This window comes from Lepidochelys kempii, chromosome 3 (genome assembly GCF_965140285.1).
Source record: "Lepidochelys kempii isolate rLepKem1 chromosome 3, rLepKem1.hap1, whole genome shotgun sequence".
Classification (NCBI taxonomy): Eukaryota; Metazoa; Chordata; order Testudines; family Cheloniidae; genus Lepidochelys; species Lepidochelys kempii.
The window spans coordinates 14,922,447-14,943,924 of record NC_136382.1 but is presented as its reverse complement, the minus strand read 5'-3'; the positions used below and the strand labels follow the sequence as shown (position 1 = coordinate 14,943,924).

General features: G+C 44.5%; 2 protein-coding genes and 1 long non-coding RNA gene across 4 annotated transcripts in view; 1 reads left to right on the top strand and 2 right to left on the bottom strand.

Moving 5' to 3' along the window:
- CDC5L (cell division cycle 5 like) overlaps positions 1 to 2,122 on the bottom strand; it is a 49,291-nt gene extending 47,169 nt beyond the window's left edge. The window contains exon 1 of the mRNA XM_073335763.2: positions 1,943 to 2,122. Coding sequence (XP_073191864.1) covers positions 1,943 to 1,987 — 45 coding nt within the window. The 5' untranslated portion in view covers positions 1,988 to 2,122. The remainder of the gene's footprint in view (positions 1 to 1,942) is intronic.
- On the top strand, positions 1,855 to 4,756 carry LOC140908515 (uncharacterized). Its single transcript, XR_012157898.1, has 2 exons — positions 1,855 to 2,153; positions 4,603 to 4,756. It is a non-coding gene; the product is annotated as an uncharacterized LOC140908515 (long non-coding RNA).
- Positions 4,608 to 15,600, bottom strand: LOC140908510 (uncharacterized). Of its 2 annotated transcripts, XM_073335761.1 has the most exons (4): positions 15,457 to 15,600; positions 9,762 to 10,409; positions 6,334 to 8,708; positions 4,608 to 4,725 (listed from the first exon to the last, which is right to left on the bottom strand). In XM_073335761.1, the coding sequence occupies exons 1-4, from the start codon at positions 15,497 to 15,499 to the stop codon at positions 4,699 to 4,701; spliced, it is 3,093 nt and encodes a 1,030-aa protein (XP_073191862.1). In that variant the 5' UTR covers positions 15,500 to 15,600; the 3' UTR covers positions 4,608 to 4,698. The 2 variants fall into 2 exon arrangements, with proteins under 2 accessions (XP_073191862.1, XP_073191861.1); XM_073335760.1 differs by lacking the exon at positions 4,608 to 4,725 and having other exon boundaries at positions 4,734 to 8,708.
- Positions 15,601 to 21,478: the final 5,878 nt, after the last annotated feature.

The following is a 21,478-nucleotide window of genomic DNA, read 5'->3' as shown; positions in this document are numbered from 1 at the left end:
AATCACCAGAATACAACACCAAATACAAGCACTTGCTTCGGTGTCATCCTGGTAAGACTCTAGCTTCTGTAGAGCCCTCAGAGGAGATGCATTCTTGAGGTCATCATCCTTTGAGAGTATAAGGACAAAGGGGAGAGAATATCTCTGAAGGTCTGAGAAGGTAGGAGAATACAGGCCTTGCCAGATGGAGGGAAACGTTTGTGCTTTTTATGTCAGGATATGACCCAACTTTAGCTAATTGAAGGACCACATAATTACTTTGTCAGAAATGCTTCTTACCATAGGAGAGCAGCCTATACTTTTCCTCACCCTTCCTCATAGGGAGAGATAAAGCATTCTACAGAAAGAAACACTTTCCAGCACACAGGGACCCATGTGGCTCTGACCCCCTGGCCATGCGGAATACTCTGAACCCCAGCAGAGAGAACAGCTCCCAGCACACAGGGCACATGTGGACATGAGTACCCTACTCATACTGCACACTGGCGACCCAAGCCTGCAGAGGAACTGGTTCCCAGTGCACAAGAGGCCTGTCATAAATATAAAGGGAAGGGTAAACCCCTTTGAAATCCCTCCTGGCCAGGGGAAAGCTCCTCTCACCTGTAAAGGGTTAAGAAACTAAAGGTAACCTCGCTGGCACCTGACCAAAATGACCAATGAGGAGACAAGATACTTTCAAAAGCTGGGAGGAGGGAGAGAAACAAAGGGTCTGTGTTGCTGTCTATATTCTGTCTTTGTCGGGGATAGACCAGGAATGGAGTCTTAGAACTTTTAGTAAGTAATCTAGCTAGGTACGTGTTAGATTATGATTTCTTTAAATGGCTGAGAAAAGAACTGTGCTGAATAGAATAACTATTTCTGTCTGTGTATCTTTTTTGTAACTTAAGGTTTTGCCTAGAGGGGTTCTCTATGTTTTTGAATCTAATTACCCTGTAAGGTATCGACCATCCTGATTTTACAGGGGGGGATTTCTTTATTTCTATTTACTACTATTTTTATTAAAAGTCTTCTTGTAAGAAAACTGAATGCTTTTTCATTGTTCTCAGATCCAAGGGTTTGGGTCTGTGGTCACCAAGGCAAATTGGTGAGGCTTTTTATCTAACATTTCCCAGGAAAGCGGGGGGTGCAAGTGTTGGGAGGATTGTTCATTGTTCTTAAGATCCAAGGGTCTGGGTCTGTAGTCACCTAGGCAAATTGGTGAGGCTTTTTACCAAACCTTGTCCAGGAAGTGGGGTGCAAGGTTTTGGGAAGTATTTTGGGGGGAAAGACGCGTCCAAACAGCTCTTCCCCAGTAACCAGTATTAGTTTGGTGGTGGTAGCGGCCAATCCAAGGACAAAGGGTGGAATATTTTGTACCTTAGGGAAGTTTTGACCTAAGCTGGTAAAGATAAGCTTAGGAGGGTTTTCATGCAGGTCCCCACATCTGTACCCTAGAGTTCAGAGTGGGGGAGGAACCTTGACAGGGCCCCTGCCCATTTCTGCACACTGGGGACCCCTGCCAGCACACAGATGCGCATGTGGATCTGAGACCCACAGCAGTGCTGTACACTGTGAACCCCAGCCTGCAGCAGAGCCAGCTCCCAGCACACAGGGCCCAGGCGGGTCTGTGCTCTCTGCTCATACTACACACTCGGTACCCCAGACTGCAGGGGGGACAGCTCCCAGCACACAGGGCCCAAGCGGATCTGGGCCCTCCCCGCGCTGCACACTGGGGACCCTCAAGTATTAAGCAGGCGGGGGGGGGACGAGGACGGCGGGGTCTCGAGAACCTGAGGCACGTAAAAGTATCTCGGAGAGCATGCTGGAGACACCATCTGCGCATGCGCAAGACCCCCTCCAGCCCCCGTTTCAGCGCATGCGCTCCGCTACCCCTTCTCGCTGCCGCGCAGAGGCTCAGCCGCCGACCCTGCGGGTGGGCCCCAGGAATGGAAGCGGCCCCTACCTCGGTGTTTCGCCACACGCCTCCTTTGATCATGATCCGCGGCATCTTGGCAGCGAAGGCGAGCGGGCTGCGGAAGAAAAGAGACGACGGCGGCGCACGAGAGACACCACTAGTCTCTCCGCGCTACGGGCGGTTGAGATTCTGCGCAGGCGCAGTTCGGACAAGTGCGCAGGGAATGTGTCAAAACTCCGAGCCGACGCACAGTTAGTCCGTAAGTCGGAGCTGTACGCATGCGCATTGAGGGGACGAGGCTCCCGCCAGTCAAATTGTAAAAGCTGCGCGTGCGCAGCTCTGAAAGTGGAGGGAGGGGAAGAGACGAGCCGGGCTGGTGTACAGGGCTGCTCAGGAGCAGCCGGCATGGCTGGGAAGTATTGCCATAGCGCCATCTGGCGTCCGGCGGTGCTGCGAGCACGGAACTCCGCCGGCTGGAAGCAACTTGAGGGACCTGGGCGGGGGAGGAGACCCGATCCAGTACGAGCGAGACTGGGGGAGGAGGGAGCGGGGCTGGGTGTGACCCTGGAGGTGAGACAGCCTCCTGTAATGCGGCGAGGGGGGCGCTGGAGGCGGGGTGTATGTGGTCTAGTGAAATCAGCGGGATTATTTGCTTGACTGAGTCAAAAATTTGGTCCTCTAAATATTACTCAAGTTGAATACAGCCTGTTTTAGAATCAGTTACTAAACAGACCATGCATTTAAGTTCGGGTGATTAATGGTTGTTTACAAAAGACCATCTTTAGTGGTAAGAAACAAATGAGACAGAAGAGGAACATTTTCTTCACATACATCGACAGTCATGTACCCTGAAGGCCTTTTATATGTAAGAAAATGTAAAGGAATGTATTTCATTTGTTCCACAGAGACCTTCAAGGGTACCTTGTTTCAAAAAGGACCATCATTTTTATATAGATTCACAATCTTTTCCTTGCTCTTACCTCAAAGCACATACCAAACAACGTATATTAATATTCCTCTTGAACACTGAGCTCTAATACCAAGAAAAAACATAGGTCAGCCTTCACCTCATTGTAATTTTTTAATTATTTTTTTTTAAGCCAAATGCCTCCATTGACAGATAAATGAAGTGGTATAACTTATTACATGAAATGATGTAATTCACCTACACCCATTTACTTTTCACAAAGATGCATTTTATAATACTCTATACTCTGGAAAAGGCACAATGCAAGGCAATAAGAATTGTGGTGCACTGCATACAAAAACAGGACTAAAGTGTAAAAATCTGTCATTACCACATTTTTCCCAGTGGCGAGGCCATTCACTCTTCTGCTGTTTCAACAAGGTTTAGCTAGGTAAGATCAAAAGCAGTAGAGCACGTGCAGTTACACCTATAGAGCACTAGGGGCCCCCCATGGTATAGTACGTAACTTGCACTTTTAAAGTGATTTTTGCTGCTTTCTTCAGCATTTGTGACTTCAATTATAAATCAAATTAAGAAAGCTTTTTATGTTTCAGACGTAGACTCTCCAGCATAACACACTTCTGGGCTATATTGAAATATCAGGAAAGATAGGAGATAGGCCATCTTAATAGAGGTTTTCACAGCTTGATAAGAGCCAAAATGCTACAGCATTAAGCATTGGTAATAAGAAAAACTCAACAGAAAACCAGGCACTTTTTGAAGGGAAAAAAAAAAAAAGAGCTAAAATATCTTTCGGGCCAAACTGTGCCCTATTCAGAGGCTATAGAAGCAGTTTGATGGGAGCCTAAGGGCTGCTCCTAATTCCGTAAAATGGAGCACACTGCAGCCACACTCTTTGGTAATATGGAGATGCAGCTGAGAGACCACCACCCTCTCCTCCGATCAAGAGAACAGCTAGTGTTGGAAACCTATAGTTTCTATACTACACCTCCATATTAATAAGGAAGACCACAAGGTACATTTGGTAGATGTACCAGATCTCACTGTAGGTACCCATACTTCATGCTCTCTTGTTTTCTAGCTCTACTTGTTCTGCAGTGCAACTTTCCTGTCTTGTGGCTTCGAAAAGATTAAAGAAAGGGATACCAAGAATCCCCTACTTTAGAGAGTTTTTCTTTTAATTTCCCAGTCTCTTAATCTTTTGCAGTAATTGTAACAGATGCTAGGCACAAAGTTCTGCCATTACAAATCCCCTGGGGCAAGTAGTGCTGGGGAAATCTTAGCATCATACATTGCAGATGCTCAAGTAACACCTACTCTTACAGCATGAAATAAAAAGCCCAATTCCATTCTTAGGTCTCCCACTTGCTGTATTTCTACTAAGTTGTAGCTAGATACTTTGCTGACCTAGCTCTTTGCTTGAGTGGACCTTGCACATGCAATTTTAAAGAGACAGTATAACATGATTTAATGAAATTCCTTTGAGGCAGTATATCAAAGTGTTAAGTTAGATTAATTTACCAATTTTTCCTTCTATTAACATCTTTAACATTACCATTGTGTTCCTTATATTTGAAGGAACCATAGTAATGTTATCTCCCTACAAGGGCAAAATTAAATATTTTAACAGCAAACACTGAATTTTATCCACCTTTGACATAAAGGGAAATTTTAGGATTTGAGACTAATGTTAGGAAAAAACATTTTACAAACATTAAACTGTTTAATACAAATTGCTGAAATATACATACTACATATTTCTCTTATTTGTCCTTTGTAGAGGGCTAACAGAGGAATCTTCAAAAGATACAAGCGGCACTGAAAAGTAGAAACTTGAATATTTCTGAAAGATATACCAGCATTTTGCCAAATGTATTTAAATCAACGGAGTAATTTCCTTCATCTAAAATAAAGAAAAAAGTTTGTCACAATCAGACAGACATTTGGAATAAACACTTCATTGATAATGACCTGTAACAACAAAGAACGTAAGCAAACAAGCGGCTCTAGTAAAGTCTCCTTTAAGGAGATAGTTTAAACTGTAGGGATCTTAATAGATCCACAGCTTTTCCATCAAATCCTCTTAATGAAGGAGATTTTCTGATATGCAGCAGAACACTTGGAAAGCAGGCATCAAATGGTAGGTTAGAGGTATCCATTATTTGTATCTTCTACTTCCTACTTAATTTCTTGCAAACAGTTTGGAACTTATCTTGCAAAGTGCTTTGAGGGGGTACAGTATTTTACAGGATTAGGCCTTTGAAGGACAGCAGTACAAAACTTTAAGAACATTTCTACTCAAGAGTCCAAATCAAGAGTTAAGCCTCAAAAGCTACTGATGCAGCAGCACTCATCAATGCTGAATCCTTATTAGTAACCTGTCTTCTAGGGTGTTCACACACACACAAACTTGCCCACTCCGTTTCTATAATCAATTATTATAACTAGTGGTTTTATAAGTCATCCTCTTGCAGTATTAGGTATGCATGGCAATATCAGTAGTTGCAGGACTAATTTTTAACTAAATTTTTGATCTACAGGTTACTGATTTGTAATAGAGAAGAATTTGATTTAAATTCTTTTCAGAAAGACATAGCATATTTTGGTTGTAAAACCCAAGTAAATGGGACAGGGAAGATCTTAGTGTAAGGGTGACCCAGCAGTGGAGTACAGCCAATGTAGGAGTGCTGACATCAAACCCTCTCCTTGCTGACAGGACAGTGGTATGACGTTCGCTTACTGAATGGATGAGCATTAGCAGAAGTTTGTCTGAACATTCCAGTCTGAGCTAGTTTAAAACAGCCCCTTGTGACTTTTATAGGCCAACAATTTAGAAACAGCTCTGAGGCTTCTTTAACGCAGTAGTGGAAGTAATGCTCATAGCAGTAGGGCAGTGTTTTATGTCAGCATTCCACACCATCCCCAGACTTCCACTCTATACACTGTGGGAATACCCAAGAGTCTGGTCCATAATCATTACCATGTCAATTTTACCTAGTGCCAGGTGAAGGCATTTCATATAGGTGGGATACAGGGCAAAGAGGAAGAAATTGTGCTCTTCTGCCAAGGTATAAGTTCAAACTACTGCAAAACTTCCTAGATCCAAGCTTGTAACTCAGGAATTTTAACAAATCCTGGTTTTATTTTCCAGTTTTTAAATGCTGTTTCTTATGTTTCTCTAAGAGATGTATGGTGGAAAGTGTTACACTGCACTTTTGGCATTTGTACATTTTTTTATCCTTGTGTTTTTACATGTTTCTCTAGAGCACATTTATCCATGGTGGAAAACTCACTTGTTGCAGCGTAACTTTAAATGAGTTAGTAAGTGACGCTTCAGGTGGCTAGAAGTGCGGAAAGCAAGAGCACACTGGTCACATTTGTATGGCTTTTCACCTGTATGAATTCTCAAATGCTGCTTAAAGTTTCCACTATGGGCTGTAGCATAGCCACACTCTTCACACTTGTATATTTTGACAGGTAGCAGTGATTGCGCTTTGACTTTGCTACTAACCAGGTTTTTTTCATCCGAGTGTGAAGCCAAATGCCACTTAAGGGACTGCCATTTGTCTGTTGAATAGTCACAGTTCCTACACTTAAGGCGTTCCATCTTTAAATGCACAAGCTTGTGTCGATTTAGATGACCTGAAGTACGAAACTTCTTCTGACAAGTGTCACAGCTGTAGGGTTTTTCACCTGTATGAATCCTTGTGTGTAGTTTGAGGTTGCTTAAAACATAAGTGATGTAATTACACTGTTCACACTTGTAAAGTTGTGGAAGACTTTGTGATGGTAGAACATGTTCATTTTCTTTGCCTTCATGAACATCCATCTGTTTCTGAAGGTTTTCTGAGCTGCATATGGAACGAACACACTTTAAGTCTTTTGAGGAACTAAGATCTTCCCTTTTAGGGCACGTGCCCTTATGTATTTCACAGTGCAGTTTAAGATTATCTGAAGTGCTGCCCAAATAATGGCAATGGCCACTTTCATGACCTTTCTTTATGTGCATAAGACTATGTCTCCGCAAATGGCTGGAGGTGCGAAACATCTTGTTGCACTCTTTACACTCAAATGGTTTTTCACCAGTGTGTATTCTAAAATGCAGCTTAAGGTTGCTAAAAATGTAAGTGGCATAATCACATTGTTGACACTTGAACAGTTTGTGAGAAGTCCCAACAGGAGGCTGTACATCAATACACTTAGCATTTTCCTCAGCCTTGGGAGCCTTTGTAACAATCTCATTACATTCTTGAACTTGTGAATGAGCGACCTTCTGAAAAAACAGATGCTTCTCTTTGCAAAACACAATATCACACTGCTCACTCTTGTAAATACTGAAAAGAGTTTCTGATCCAGTCCTCACAACAGGCAAATTGTTGGTTCCCTGGCTGCTTTGGCACATTGTTTTGCCAGAGCATATATTCATATCCTTCTCAAATTCATTCTCCTGTTCAAGTTCTGCTCCTGAAGCCAGCATTTCATGTTTCTCATTAAGCAGGTGATCATCCCATTTATTGTCAGAACCAGAAGAAACCCAGTACTTTTGGTAATCGTTGTCATCTGTACATGCTTTGCTTTTATTGTATTCATTACTCTTATTTGCAAACATCTCATCACAGCCTTTAACTTGGCTATGAAATTTCTCATGAAAGCAGAGTAGTCCTTTAGTGTAAAATACCAAGTTACACTGATCACATGTATAGCTCTTTGGAGGACTTTTAGTTCTCTTCCCCTCGACAGGCAAGCCAAAGTGTTGCTGCCCTTGGCACAATTCTTTGGCAACATGTATATTTGTGTGTCTCTTTAAGCCACTTGTGCTTGTGAATGACGACTGGCAGAATTCACAGGAATACGGCTTAGCCCCTGTATGAATGTAACTGTGTTTCACCATACTTGCAAAATACAGTGAAAAAAATGTACAGAACCTGCATTTGTACAGTCTATAGCCAGCATGCCAGTACATGTGATTTAGCATATAGGACAAGCTAACACAAGAATAGTTACACTGGGGACACTGATAAGGCTGTCTGCCTTTATGTCCCTTCATATGATAAACAAAAAGTTTAGGATCTGGTGAAGCAAAGAGACAAATTTTACAAGAAAAAATAACTGGAGCATCTATAGTTTTACAGTCCCTTTCAATTTTGATGAAAAATTTCTTATACTTACTTTCCTTTTTTTTATTTGCAGATTGTGTTTTTGCTGGGGTCTCCTTCCTGGCTTTTTCAATGTTCATACTTCTACCTTTTCTTGTCTTTTTCAACCTGGTCATTTTCTTATGAAATTTAAGATGGCGTTTAACGTTGACAGAAAAGAAAAAGCTTCTTTGGCAAAAGCAGCATTTGTGAATTTTTTTATCTTGATGTGCTGAACAAACATGTTTCTTTAGAGTATTTTTACTTGTACACACAGAGCTACAAAACCTGCATTTCAGATTCAGTTTCTTCTCATTCTTGTAGGTAGAACAAAATCCCACAGAAACAGCTTCACTGTTATGCGCATTACCTAGTAGGAATGTCTCTTCTTGATGCTTTACATTTGGGTGTTTTATAATCACATGAGAAAAATCACAATCTTCTCGCTTATCCATCTCCCTGGGAGAATGAATTACAGACTGATGAATAAGCTCTTCAGAAATATTTAATCCAGGATTATCACAAGCATTCATTGCCAAGTCCCCTACATCTTCTAGCAACTCTCCTGCTGTAGAAAAGTCACCATTAATACAAGTAAAAAAAATACTTTGGACTTGCTCTATTTCTTCTACAGCATTCAGATCTTCAAAGTTGCTATCCATTCCACAATTCAGAGTTTCATCGGTAGAACCATTTCTCTTTCTTGTTCTGTCATCAGTTTTATTCTTTGCCTTCTCTAAAGGGACAGTACCTAAAAATGTAAGAAAATACATGTGACATGTCATCTAGTAATCTACAGCCTGGCATGATCTCAGTAACTCCCATCCAAGTTATGATACGCTAAACAGAGAAAACAAAAGAGCCCCAGTGATAAAACTGGAGAATTACTGACTGCCAGCAGAATTTGTATTCAGAGTAGGGAATGCCACTCACTGATGCTAAAAAAGGTAAAATTATTTCCTTATATAATTTCACTCAGCTGTAGTAGACGTGGACCACCACAACATAACTACTGGTTCTCCCAGAGTATTCACCAACAGCCGTATCTTCATAGCCCTTACCTCATCCTTATTGGTGAGCAAAGTTAAGTGCTAAATTAGGGACTGAGACCACTGACTAGAGGTATAAATAATGTATGGGAGGTGCCGGGCAAGCTTTCCCCAACAATATGGACAGAACTCCCAACCTGCAATACACCTCTTATTTTAGTCCTGGCCTATTTGTGAGCACAAACTGCTGGTTGGACAAAGTCTGTGCAGAAATTTTGTGCTGGGCATGAGAATGAGACCAAGCTCATTTTCATTCACACCAGTAAATCATGTACCACGTTTCTCCATACCATCATATAATGAACACTTCTGTGGACAGGTCTTGAAAATGTACCTAATGCCTACTAGTCTGACGACTCAGTTTACTAGCCAGGGTGGAAAAATGCCTGTGCCACTATGGTGCCCCTCCACTCCAAATTAAAGGAACAGAAGAGCTGTGTACCATTATAACACTGGCAATCATCTTTCTATTTCATAAATGTACTGTGTGCGCGTGCTTCTACTGGGGTGGTCAAGTAGCAGAAAAAAAAGTCACTGGGTATATCAAATTCCACCATTATTAATTTCTTTCCTATAATACAATATGGTGTAACTTTATCCTGAGTTGTCTTCAGTGTACTTCCTTCCTCTTCCCCCTTTCCCACTCCTGTGTTTTGTACCTCTTTCTTTTCTCACTTCTGTTTTTTTAACATTAGCTCATGATTACATCCTTGTCCTTTTCTCTCTCTCTCTCTCTCTCTCTCTCTCTCTCTCACCTTCAGTCTCAACACATCTCTCTGCTTCTTTACAATGGAGTGCTGGCTGGTACTCTTGATTGCTGTCAGAGGAACTGATTGCAGAAGTCTCATGTTCCTTTCCATCTTTAAAAATTGCTCCTGGAATCAGCTGCCTATTTGTCTCAATAGTCAGACCATCTCTACCCTTATTGTCACCACATGAGAGAGGAACAGGAACCTTTTGGCAATCGATGTCATCCTTCCTTTCGACACATCCATTTACCTCTCCAGGGTCCATTCTGGGAGCTGACAGGCATGACACATCATTTTGGCTGGGTTTGCTACTGCCCAGAGCATATTGATCACTTAAAGAAATTTGGGCTGAATTTGATTTCTCAAACACACTCGGAGTAACCTGCTCTTCCTCTGGACATTTTAGAACATCATCTTCATTCAAGTGGGGCTGCACCTGACTCCTTAGAACATCACCACCACTTGAAGGCACCTGCTTTTCCTCTTTGCCTTTTTTTGGGCGATCACCATCATTCGAAGTGGCCACCTCTTCTTCACTCTTCAAAATATCATCACCACTCAAAATTGCCTCCTCTTCGTCTTCACTTTCTAGAAAATCATCATCACTCAGCACAAAGATCGTGATGGGAAGGTCAATTTCAAAGACATCAGACTCTGAAAACAAACAAAAACCGTATTAGTGCTTTTTAAAAAAAACCAAAACATTCTCTTCAATGTAGAGTAAGACAGAGGCCCATCTACATAACCAAAAATTGCATTGTTATTTGGCAGTTCCAAGATCTACTGCCCACAACATTTCTAAGACACCTTGTTTCCATACCCATGCTTTACAGGCATTGCAACCACCAGCAGAACACACAAATCTCTGAGCACATCTCAGCCTAGCCTGTAGCTGTGTCAATGCAGGCCACACCAGTAATCTACATAGTGTGCAGTGTTACAGCTACGTCTCCCAGCTCCACTCCACAATGCAATCCCCATCAGCAGGAATAAGAACAATTACTATTATTTGTATTACAATAGAGCGTAGAGGCCACAACTGAGATCAGGATCTCATTATGCTAGGCACTGTACTCATATACTTGCACGCACTACGAACGTCTGCCCCAAAGTTAGTTTACAATCTAAATGTACAACATAGACAAAGGGTAGGAAGGGAAACAGGCACAGAGAGAGAAAGCGATTTGCTCAAAGTCACGCAAGCTGAACATGTCTAGTTGGCAGCCGGTGTCAAGTGGAGTGCCCCAGGGGTCGGTCCTGGGGCCGGTTTTGTTCAATATCTTCATAAATGATCTGGAGGATGGTGTGGATTGCACATCCGCAAATTTGCTGAGAGATACTAAACTGGGAGGAGTGGTAGATACGCTGGAGGGCAGGGATAGGATACAGAGGGACCTAGACAAATTGGAGGATTGGGCCAAAAGAAATCTGATGAGGTTCAATAAGGATAAGTGCAGGGTCCTGCACTTAGGACGGAAGAACCCAATGCACCGCTACAGACTAGGGACCGAATGGCTAGGCAGCAATTCTGCGGAAAAGGACCTAGGGGTGACAGCGGACGAGAAGCTGGATATGAGCCAGCAGTGTGCCCTTGTTGCCAAGAAGGCCAATGGCATTTTGGGATGTATAAGTAGGGGCATAGCGAGCAGATCGAGGGACGTGATCGTTCCCCTCTATTCGACATTGGTGAGGCCTCATCTGGAGTACTGTGTCCAGTTTTGGGCCCCACACTACAAGAAGGATGTGGATAAATTGGAGAGAGTCCAGCGAAGGGCAACAGAAATGATTAGGGGTCTGGAACACATGACTTATGATGAGAGGCTGAGGGAACTGGGATTGTTTAGTCTGCAGAAGAGAAGAATGAGGGGGGATTTGATAGCTGCTTTCAACTACCTGAGAGGTAGTTCCAGAGAGGATGGTTCTAGACTATTCTCAGTGGTAGAAGAGGACAGGACAAGGAGTAATGGTCTCAAGTTGCAGTGGGGGAGGTTTAGGTTGGATATTAGGAAAAACTTTTTCACTAGGAGGGTGGTGAAACACTGGAATGCGTTGCCTAGGGAGGTGGTGGAATCTCCTTCCTTAGAAGTTTTTAAGGTCAGGCTTGACAAAGCCCTGGCTGGGATGATTTAATTGGGTATGGGTCCTACTTTTGAGCAGGGGGTTGGACTAGATGACCTCCTGAGGTCCCTTCCAACCCTGATATTCTATGATTCTAAGAGGGCAGTGACATAGACAGGAATAGAATCCAAGTTGCCTGACTGCCAGTCCACTGCCCTATTCAGTAGGCCACACTGCCTCAAGCCATCAAGGCTCTCACTGGTCTTGGCTCTGCTAAAGAAATGTCTGGAGAGAATATGAAAAATAAATTATTAAACATAAGCTTTAATAAATATAAAAACAAAAGAAAAATTTCTCTTCTCTTCTAAATTAAAAAGTGTAATTTACAAGCATCTACATGAAGAGTTCTGTGTCCTATGTTCTTATAAAAATACAAAATCTAAAAAAAATCCCACCTACACACGTCTGTCTTTCCTCACACAGTTTTTTTAATTTCCTTTTGGGGAGGAGTGGCGGGGACAATAAGGTGAGAAGAGAATTCAAGGGTCATCTTATCTAATTTAAATTCTTAACTCTTCAGGGAACAGGAATTATGTGTTCCTTTTTGTCTGCAGAGCACCATGCTCAGCTACAGCACTGTCACAACATAAGAACAGCCATACTGGATCCAACCAATGGTCCATCTAGCCCAGTATCCTATCTTCCGACAGCGACCAATGCTACAGGGGGAATGAACAAATAAGGGCAATTAATCTAGTGAGCCATCTCCTGTCGCCCAGTTCCAGCATCTGGCAGTCACAGGCTAAGGGACACCCAGAGCATGGGGTTACATTCTTCATCATCTCACAGACTTTAAGGTCAGAAGGACCATCATGATCATCTAGTCTGACCTCCTGCACATTCCAGGCCACAGAACCTCACCAACCCACTTCTGTAATGGACACCTAACCTCTGGCTGGTTACTGAAGTCCTCAAATCATGGTTTAAAGACTTCAAGTTACAGAGAATCCACTATTTACACTAGTTTAAACCTACAAGTGACCCATGCTGCAGAGGAAGGCAAAAAAACCCACCAGGGTCTCTGCTATTCTTGCCTGAGAGAAAATTCTTTCCCAACCCCAAATATAGCATTCAGTTAGACTGAGCATATGGGCAAGACCCACCACCCAGACACCTGGGAAAGAATTCTCTCTAGTAACTCAGAACCTTCCCCATCTACTGTCCCTAATAGCCAGTGATGGACCTATCCTCTGTGAAATTATCCAATTTTTTTTTAACCCTGTTATACTTTTGGCCTTTACAACATTCCCAGGCATATTGTGAAGAAGCACTTCCTTGTGTTTGTTTTAAACCTGCAGCCCCTTAATTTCATCAGAAGATTCCTGGTTCTTATGTTATGTGAAGGAGTAAATTACACTTCCCTATTCACTTTCTCTATACCATTCAAGATTTTATAGACCTCTATCGTACACCCCTTAGTCTTTTCCATGAACGTTCCCAGTCTTTTTAATCTCTCCTTCTATGGAAACTGTTCCATATCCCTAATCATTTTTGTTACCCTTTTCTGTACCTTTTCAAATTCTAATACATCTTTTTTGAGATGGAGTGACCAGAACTGCATGCAGTAGTCAAGGTGTGGGCATACTATGGATTTATATAGTGGTATTATATCATCTTTGGTCTTATTTATCCCTTTCCTATTTGTTTCAAACATTTTTAGCTTTTTTTTGACTGCTGCTGCACATTGAGTAGATGTTTTCAGAGAACTATTCACAATGACTCAACAACCTCTTTCTTGAGGTCAGAACAGCTAATTTAGACCCCATCATTTTGTATGTATAGTTGGGATGTTTTCCCATGTACGTTACTTTGTACTTAACAATGAATTTGTTATTGATCTTTGTTCTATGTTAGGACTGCTTACTGCAAACATATCTGGACACAGTACAGTAACTCCTCACTTAAAGTCATCCCAGTTAACGTTGTTTCGTTGCTGATCAGTTAGAAAACATGCTCGTTTAAAGTTATGCAATGCTTCCTTATAACGTCTTTTAGCAGCCACCTGCTTTGTCCACTGCTTGCAGGAAGACCAGCCCATTGGAGCTAGCTGGTGGGGACTTGGAACCAGGGTGGACCAGCAGCCCCCCCATCAGCTCCCCATTCCCCTAAGTTCTCTGTGTCGCAGCTGCACAACAGGCTATCAATTTCCGGGTAGTTCAGCTGTCCTTCCCCCCACTGCCATGTGCTGCTCCTACCCTCTGCCTTGGAGCTGCTTCTAGGAGTCCTGCTTGCTGTGCGTGGGGGAAAGAAGGGGGCTAATGTCAGGGTGTCCTCCTGCACCCCACTTACCCCCATCTCCATAGAGCAGGAGCGGGACAGGACAGGGCTCAGGTCGGAGGGAGCTTGCCAGCAGCAGCTGCCTCAACTTGTTGATCTACTTAAAAAGGCAATGTACTTAGAGTGGGGTCAACGTACTTAAAGGGGCAATGCAAGTCTCTCTCTCTCTCACACACACACAGTGTAGCTGTGTCTTTCTCTGCCATGCTGTCTCCCCTCCCTCCATTCCTTCTGCCTTGTAGAGTGTGAGGCTATATTAACAACTGTGTTCACCGTTGGGGGCTCAGCCGAGTGCTAGTTCATCGTTTAGCAGTAAGGCATTCCCTGGGAAATATCCCACCCTCTGACTTCACCTCAACCAAGAGTCACAATCATCATCGCTGTGTACCAATATTAAATGGTTTCTTTAAAATTTATACGATATATAGTCTTTTGTCTGGTGAAAAAAATTTCCCTGGAACCTAACACCCCCACCCCTTTACATTAATTCTTATGGGGAAATTAGATTTGCTTAACATCATTTCACTTGAAGTCGCATTTTTCAGGAACCTAACTACATCATTAAGCGAGGAGTTACTGTAATTAGTACTACGAAAATTTCGGTGGCTCCCTTAGCTTGCAGAACCAAGTCCCTCACGTCATTCAGCTTCATCTTGAGTGTTCACACTGTCGCCCCTGCAGGGCTTTGGGGGTCCTTTGGCATCGCTCCCCTGTTGTTTGGGACACAACACCCCAGGTTTATTACGCAGGAATTCAGGTGACCATCGATCAGTTTAACACAACCGCTACTCCGGATTTTGTTCCAGGTTACAAACCTCCTTTCCCGATTCCAAGCGGAAGGCTTTGGGGTATCGCAGCGGGCAGCGGCGCTCGCTTCGCCGAGGCGCCGGCGACTCAAATGGCACCACGGCTACTGCTTGGGCAGAAGGGCCGGCGGCAGGGCCACGCTGCCCCCACCCGGCCGGGCAAGCGGAGCTCGCAGGCCCCCGCCGGCTCCAGTTCCCCGCCAACCCTCCGGCGGGCGGAGGGGAGCCTCGTTCTCAGCGTGCCTCCCGCCAGGCCCGGGGCGGCCCGGCGGCCCCCGCCTTTGTCCTCTCGTCCCAGCGGGGGCTGGGCCGCCCCGCAGCTCAGCCAGGCCGGGGAGCCCCAGCCGGCACCTCGCCCGCCCAGGGCTCGCCGCCCCGCCCCGCCCCGCCCCGACGCCCCCGGCCCGGCCCCGCCCCCGCCTCAGCTGGAGCCCAGCCGGCCTCCTCCCGCTTCCAGATCCGGCCCGGAAACCGGCGGCTCCCGGCCACCAGGCACCTACCGCCGCTCCCTGCCGGCTCCGGACTCAGCAGCCCCGCCGACATGGCTCGGCCGGCCCGCGGCCTCAACTACCGCCTTGGAAACGTGCCACTACGCGTGCCCTGAGCTTCCCGCGCGCAGGCGCGTTCTAGGAGCGCCGCCTCCGCCCGCCCCTTGTCAGGGAGAGCGTTGCTGGCGCAGGCGCAGGCGCCGGCGCGGGGGAGGGCCCAGGCTGGGTAGCCTGTGCGCAGGCGCGGGGCCGGAGGGGGGGCTGCTGGCAGAGCCAGCCTGCGTGTCGTGGTGGAGGGCGCGGCGGCCGGTCGCGCTGCTGGGTGCGCGCCCCGCTCAATGTAGGGGCTGGCCCGCGGGCAAAGCCCACAGCGGGGATGCAAGGGGCAGAGCCCCCTACGCTTGGGAGTCTGGAGGGCGAGGCATCCACCCCAGGAGGAGAAAAAGTTAAAAATAAGGGCACGAAACCCGACTACAGCCCTGCCTGGGGGGGGGGGGGTAAGCGCCCCCCCCGCCCCATGCGGGGTCTGGTAAAACGATTCATGGAACCTAAGTGACTCCTTTAAAACAGCACCACATTTCAATGGGGACCCCCTGTGGCTCCCCCCCGTAAGTTTCCCCTTTTGGGGTGACCGAGCAGCAACTATAGCAGTAGGGGTCTCCATGAACAGACTTTCCTGGAAGGACACCCATTGGGGTCCCCACCCCAAGGAGCTAGCAGCCTTGCCCACCCCTGCATTAGGAATCTCTCCAAGGAGGTGCTGAGGCACTCAAGGCACGGGGCTATATATGCCCTCCCAGCTGGACTCTACCCCCACCCCCCCCCAAACCTGAGCAAACCCCTCTGGCTGACGATCTAAAGGGCACCCAGGTATAGGGGCAGCTGCACTAGGGTAGGTGAGTCCCCAGCCTGAGGGGAGGGCGTGACCATGCAATACATGTTTGGAAACGGGGGGGGGGGGGGGGATAATCACAGAGGGACTGGTGGCACCTTAAAGACTAACAGATTAATTTGGGCATAAGCTTTAGTAGGTACCACCAGACTCCTTGTTGTTTTGTGGATACAGACTAACACGGCTACCCCTCTAATACAGAGGGACTGGAGTCTCAGTGGAGTGGGCATGTAGGCCAGGACCCCTGGGAGAGACCAGGACACGGGACAGATGGGGTGGGGCTCAGGGCACAGTTGGGGACAAGGAGGTGGGAGGGGCTAGGATGCAGGGAGCAGATAGAAGGCTAGGAAAATGGGCAGGTGGGGCAGGACACTGGAGAAGGGGACTGGACACAGTAGGGAATAGGAAAGACTAGGAAAGGGGGCAGCCTTTTTCTTCACTACTTTGGTAAAACCGTACTAATCCCATCAATTTGCACAATGTTGCCCTAGATGTGTCAAACTCTTGTTTCTCCATATAAGTAAGATATGCAGACCTGAATTTGACCAACAGAATAATTATTCTATGATTTAGGATTCTAAAAAGCTAGAATCTAAGTGAGCTATGCCTAGCACATCTATGAATGCCTTGGGGATTTTTTGCTTGTTTTGCTGGTAGTCTCAGCCATAAGCAGTTTTTTATATATTGATCTGGAAAGTATAAGCAAATGTTAGTTATCTGCATCGATGAAATATTTGTAAATTCATATACAAATGAGCTGCAGCCTTGGACTGTTGGGAAGTAGTTATTGGGGCTCTTAGGGTATGGTTTTCACAAATCAAGTAGGCCTAATTTGCCTGCACTATTCCTGTGATTATGCCTACAAATGGATATGTGCATGCAGAAACAGCCACATAGCTGCGTTGCTGAGGCTGTTGGATTCTAAAAGTAGCAAGACTTGACATTTCCTACAATTTTTTTTAAATATAAATCACATCAAAATGTTCAGATTCATAGAAAGTGCATTTCTCCTCTGAAAAATGAAATTTCAATATGGTGGCAGATGCAACAAGCCTAAAAAAATAATTAGGGCCATGAGTTGGGGCTGAAATCAGTATGCCAGTGACTTGCTCTGGAAATATCATTACCTGCCTCATGTGTTTTGTAGGTATCTTCTGCTTTTGATTGCAGCTTTTAAAAAAATCAAGATGACTTTTATAGGTATTATTATTCCAGAATGTTTTGGTTCTTAAGAATTGGAAGGAAATTGCAAACTGGAAGAGATGTAGGAAGTGGCCTCTGGATATAAACAGCATTTGGTATCTTCCACTGAAAGTAGGAAGACACAGAAACTGACTGATAGGAATTTAGTGCCATCTGATGTGTCTAATTACATATTTGGCCTGGCTGAATTACAGTACTTCATCTTTGAGCCTCTGCCATTGAGCAACTGCTGAGATATTTTTAGAACTGTTTTTCATATGATTTCCGTGTTCAGGAAGAAAGCAGCTATAATAATAATAATAATTAATAATGATAATACTTTGAAATCTCTGAGGAAACTCTGGCAGACAAAGATTGTGACTTGCCCAGGGTCCCAGAGGAGGTCTACAGGAGGCAGACATAGGACCAGTTATCCTGAATCAGTGATAGTGAAATCCTGAATTCGCTTTAACTGTCAGATCATCTTCATGGAACCATTCAGAATGTAATCCTTTAGTTATCACAAAACAGGTCCAGCACATGTTTTCCTGTCCTGATCTGGAATTGATCATGTTTGTCAGCTAAACCTTGTGATGTTTCTGGGTCAACTACTGTTGCTGAAGAAGCAGAATGTGGACATGGTATGGGATAAATGCCTGAAAAGGAAAATAAATAGTGTGATAGATTCAATCAATAATATAAAAAGAATTATACCTGTAGCCAGGAGAGAGAGAAATGTTACGATTTGAAAAAGCAAATAGAGTTTAAGGCAAGAGGGACCACTGGATAATCTACTGTGACCTTTGGTATGTCACAGTCCACCAAAGCCACCCAGCACCCTCACACTAAACCCAACAACTGAAATTAGTCTAGAGCAGGGGTGGCCAGCCTGAGCCTGAGAAGGAGCCAGAATTTACCAATGTACATTGCCAAAGAGCCACAATAATATGCCAGCAGCCCCACATCTGCTCCCCCCCCCGCCCCGCCCCGCCCCCAGTTGTATTGCACAGCACCAGCACAATGAGACAAGGCAGCCCATCAGCTCTACCTAGTTCTGCCCAACCTGAGAAAGACTGGTAAAGGAGAGGGACCAGAGCAATCAGATGATGTCGCAGACCCAGAGATGAGCCAGAGCCCAGAGCACTGGGTTGGCAGGTTAGCCATGATAGCAGAATATCTATCTATGACTGACCTGCTGCCCAGAATCTCAAGAACATTAACAAAAGTCATGTTTCTGCTACTCTTACTATCCTCTCTCTTCACCCCTTTGTGTCTATCTGTTTGTCAAAAGCAGGAAAAGTAACCATCCTTCACATCTTGGAAATGAACCCTTTCATCACCACTAAAAAGGGTTGTCCAACTAAATAACGGACTCGAACTGATATCCTTTCTTCAAAAGGGAGAAGATGGGTGTTAGTTAAGTTTGTCTCATATAATCTTTTAATTCCAATTTTAAACAGTGTTATCTGTTTTAAACAGCTTTATAACTTGTTTTAGCTCTCCCACACCCCGTATTTTAGATAATACATTCCTAAGCTACTTTGGCATGAGTTTTAGTGTGTTTGCCATGCAAATAACAAACCAACATCTCTGTATACCCAAACCCCAAATCTTGTTTAACGTTGGACAGTGACAGGGTCATGTTAACACCTTTAAATCTTTGGGCCTATATATTGCATCTAAATTAATAGCAGCACTGCACATAATGTGAATGACTTCAACTCCGAGAATGTGGGGTAGGAATGAATGTGGAAAACTTTGGACTTCAGAGGAAGCCTCTGTTGAAAGCAGTTGAAATCCTTGGTTATGTGTATCTTGTCGGTATTTATAACACAATGATTTCAGTGATATCCTTTTCCAGATACCAGCCCCTGCTCTGCATTGAAGCCACACCTCATCTGTCAGCAGTGTTCAGAACCTAACTAACTTTTCCTGTCAGCTGCAAAGTGCTTGGCATGTACATCCCTGGTCTTGTAGGTAGCTCCCTCCTGTATCGCTCTGAATGTTCTATGGCACTGAGGAGACATTCCATTAAAAGAATCAAACATGAAACAGGACCGAGTTTGGATAAAGGGTTTCTGTTTCTGTCTAATATGGATGTGATTAGTTGCACAAAAGAGTCAGAATAGTTTTTATGGATGCTCTTTAAACAGCTGGTCCAAACCTGAGAATCATGCAGCATCCCTACTCTTATTCTGTGGAGGGGAGCTTTGCACCACCCTGCTGCATGGTTCAGCTCAGCTGCTCCCTGGTCAGGTCCCACATAGGCCCAGAAGAGCAGTCCTGCCAACTCCACCATTCCTCAATTGATCCTGCTGCCTCCGTCGCTGCACTGGAAATGAGCAGTCTAATAAATAGTAGACAGACAGATAGTAGAAAGTGGTTTGTGTTGTCGACTGCTTCGTACATTACAGGGACTGCAGTATTTCCTGTGAAGCTGCATGCACAGTGTACCATAGTCTTTGGTTTTGTGAAATTAGCAATACAAGTCTCTGGCTTTATCTTAGGGCTGTTAATTAATTGCAGTTAATATATGCAATTAACATGTTTGTTTTTTTTAAAGGAGTATTAATCGCACACCTCTGGAGACAGTGCTGACAGACAATCCTCGTAAATTACCTCCAATCTTTGCACTGCCATGGAATCAGATGGGAACTTGCTTCACAATGTTATCTTTGTTTTTATCTCTGACAAAAAGCTTTTCCAGCATTTCGGATGTGCACTACTTCACAAGCTCTGCATCCAGGAAAGACTTTTTCTTTTTAGCTAGTGTCCACATTATCCAAAGAGAAGCAGCTCTTGCTTTTTTCTGTACAGCTGCTGTTATTGTGAGAATGACTTTTGAAGTGTGATAGGAAGACTTCAGATTTTCAATTTTGTCACATCTTGCAATGCTGCCCGGAGTATAGGCTGCAATGCGTTGAAGTTACTGTGCTTTGATTCAAAGTGGTGCCTCATGTTGATGACCTTACAGGCGGATACAGTGGTTTGGCATATTAAATAAGAACATAAAAACGGCCATACTGGGTCAGACCAAAAGTCCATTTAGCCCAGTATCCTGTCTTCTGATCTGGCCAATGCCACATGCCCCACAGGGAATGAACAGAACAGGTAATCATCAAGTGATCCATTCCTTGTCGCCCATTCCCAGCTCCTGGCAAACAGAGGGTAGGGACAACAAAATTGTGTAGTGTAGACAAGGCCTAAGGTAAGGGTGGATATTTGGACATACAGCCAAAAGTAGTAAATGGGGACTGGAAGTAGGACATGGAGCCAGAGTCAGGGGCATTGAGACAGGCATTGAGCCAAGAAGAGACAGGAGGTGGAAACATCCTGGGACAAGGACAGTCTGGAGGGGCCAAGGGCAGAAGGGTCTGTAACCACTAGAATTAAACATGGCACTTTGAAAACCTGAAACACTGGATTCCTGAGTCTCAACATTCCTTTGCTGGCAGTAGATAACTTTGCCAGTGGGTGTCACAGCTGATGTCTCATCTCCCTTCTAGTGGCTGGCCCACAGAGGATGGCAACCCACTGCTGTCAGTTAGTGTGTTCATTCAAGTGGCAGAGATTTATGCTGTGAATCTAAAAGTTCTAACCCTGCTGACGAACCATGTGGTTCACATGATGGAATTTCTGGTATTTTCAATTTTCTTTTTTTTTAAATCTAGGACATCATATACAACCCCCATACCCCCAAAAACCAGTATGTTAAAAGAGCATTAAGGTTGCAATGCCAAGTATTGAAAAGTTAGGTAATTCCAGAATTAACTTCACTCATGCATATGCATTATGATAGTGTTTAATTACATCGTCTCATATTATTTTTTCTACAAGCCTTCTGACTTCTTCAGGGCACAGACTGGACAGTGCTTACTGTTATTCAGTATTTTGTTTTCTCCTCGTTGTTCATTGTGTGGCCCTATACTTCACGTACTGCACACCATACAAATGTTGCTC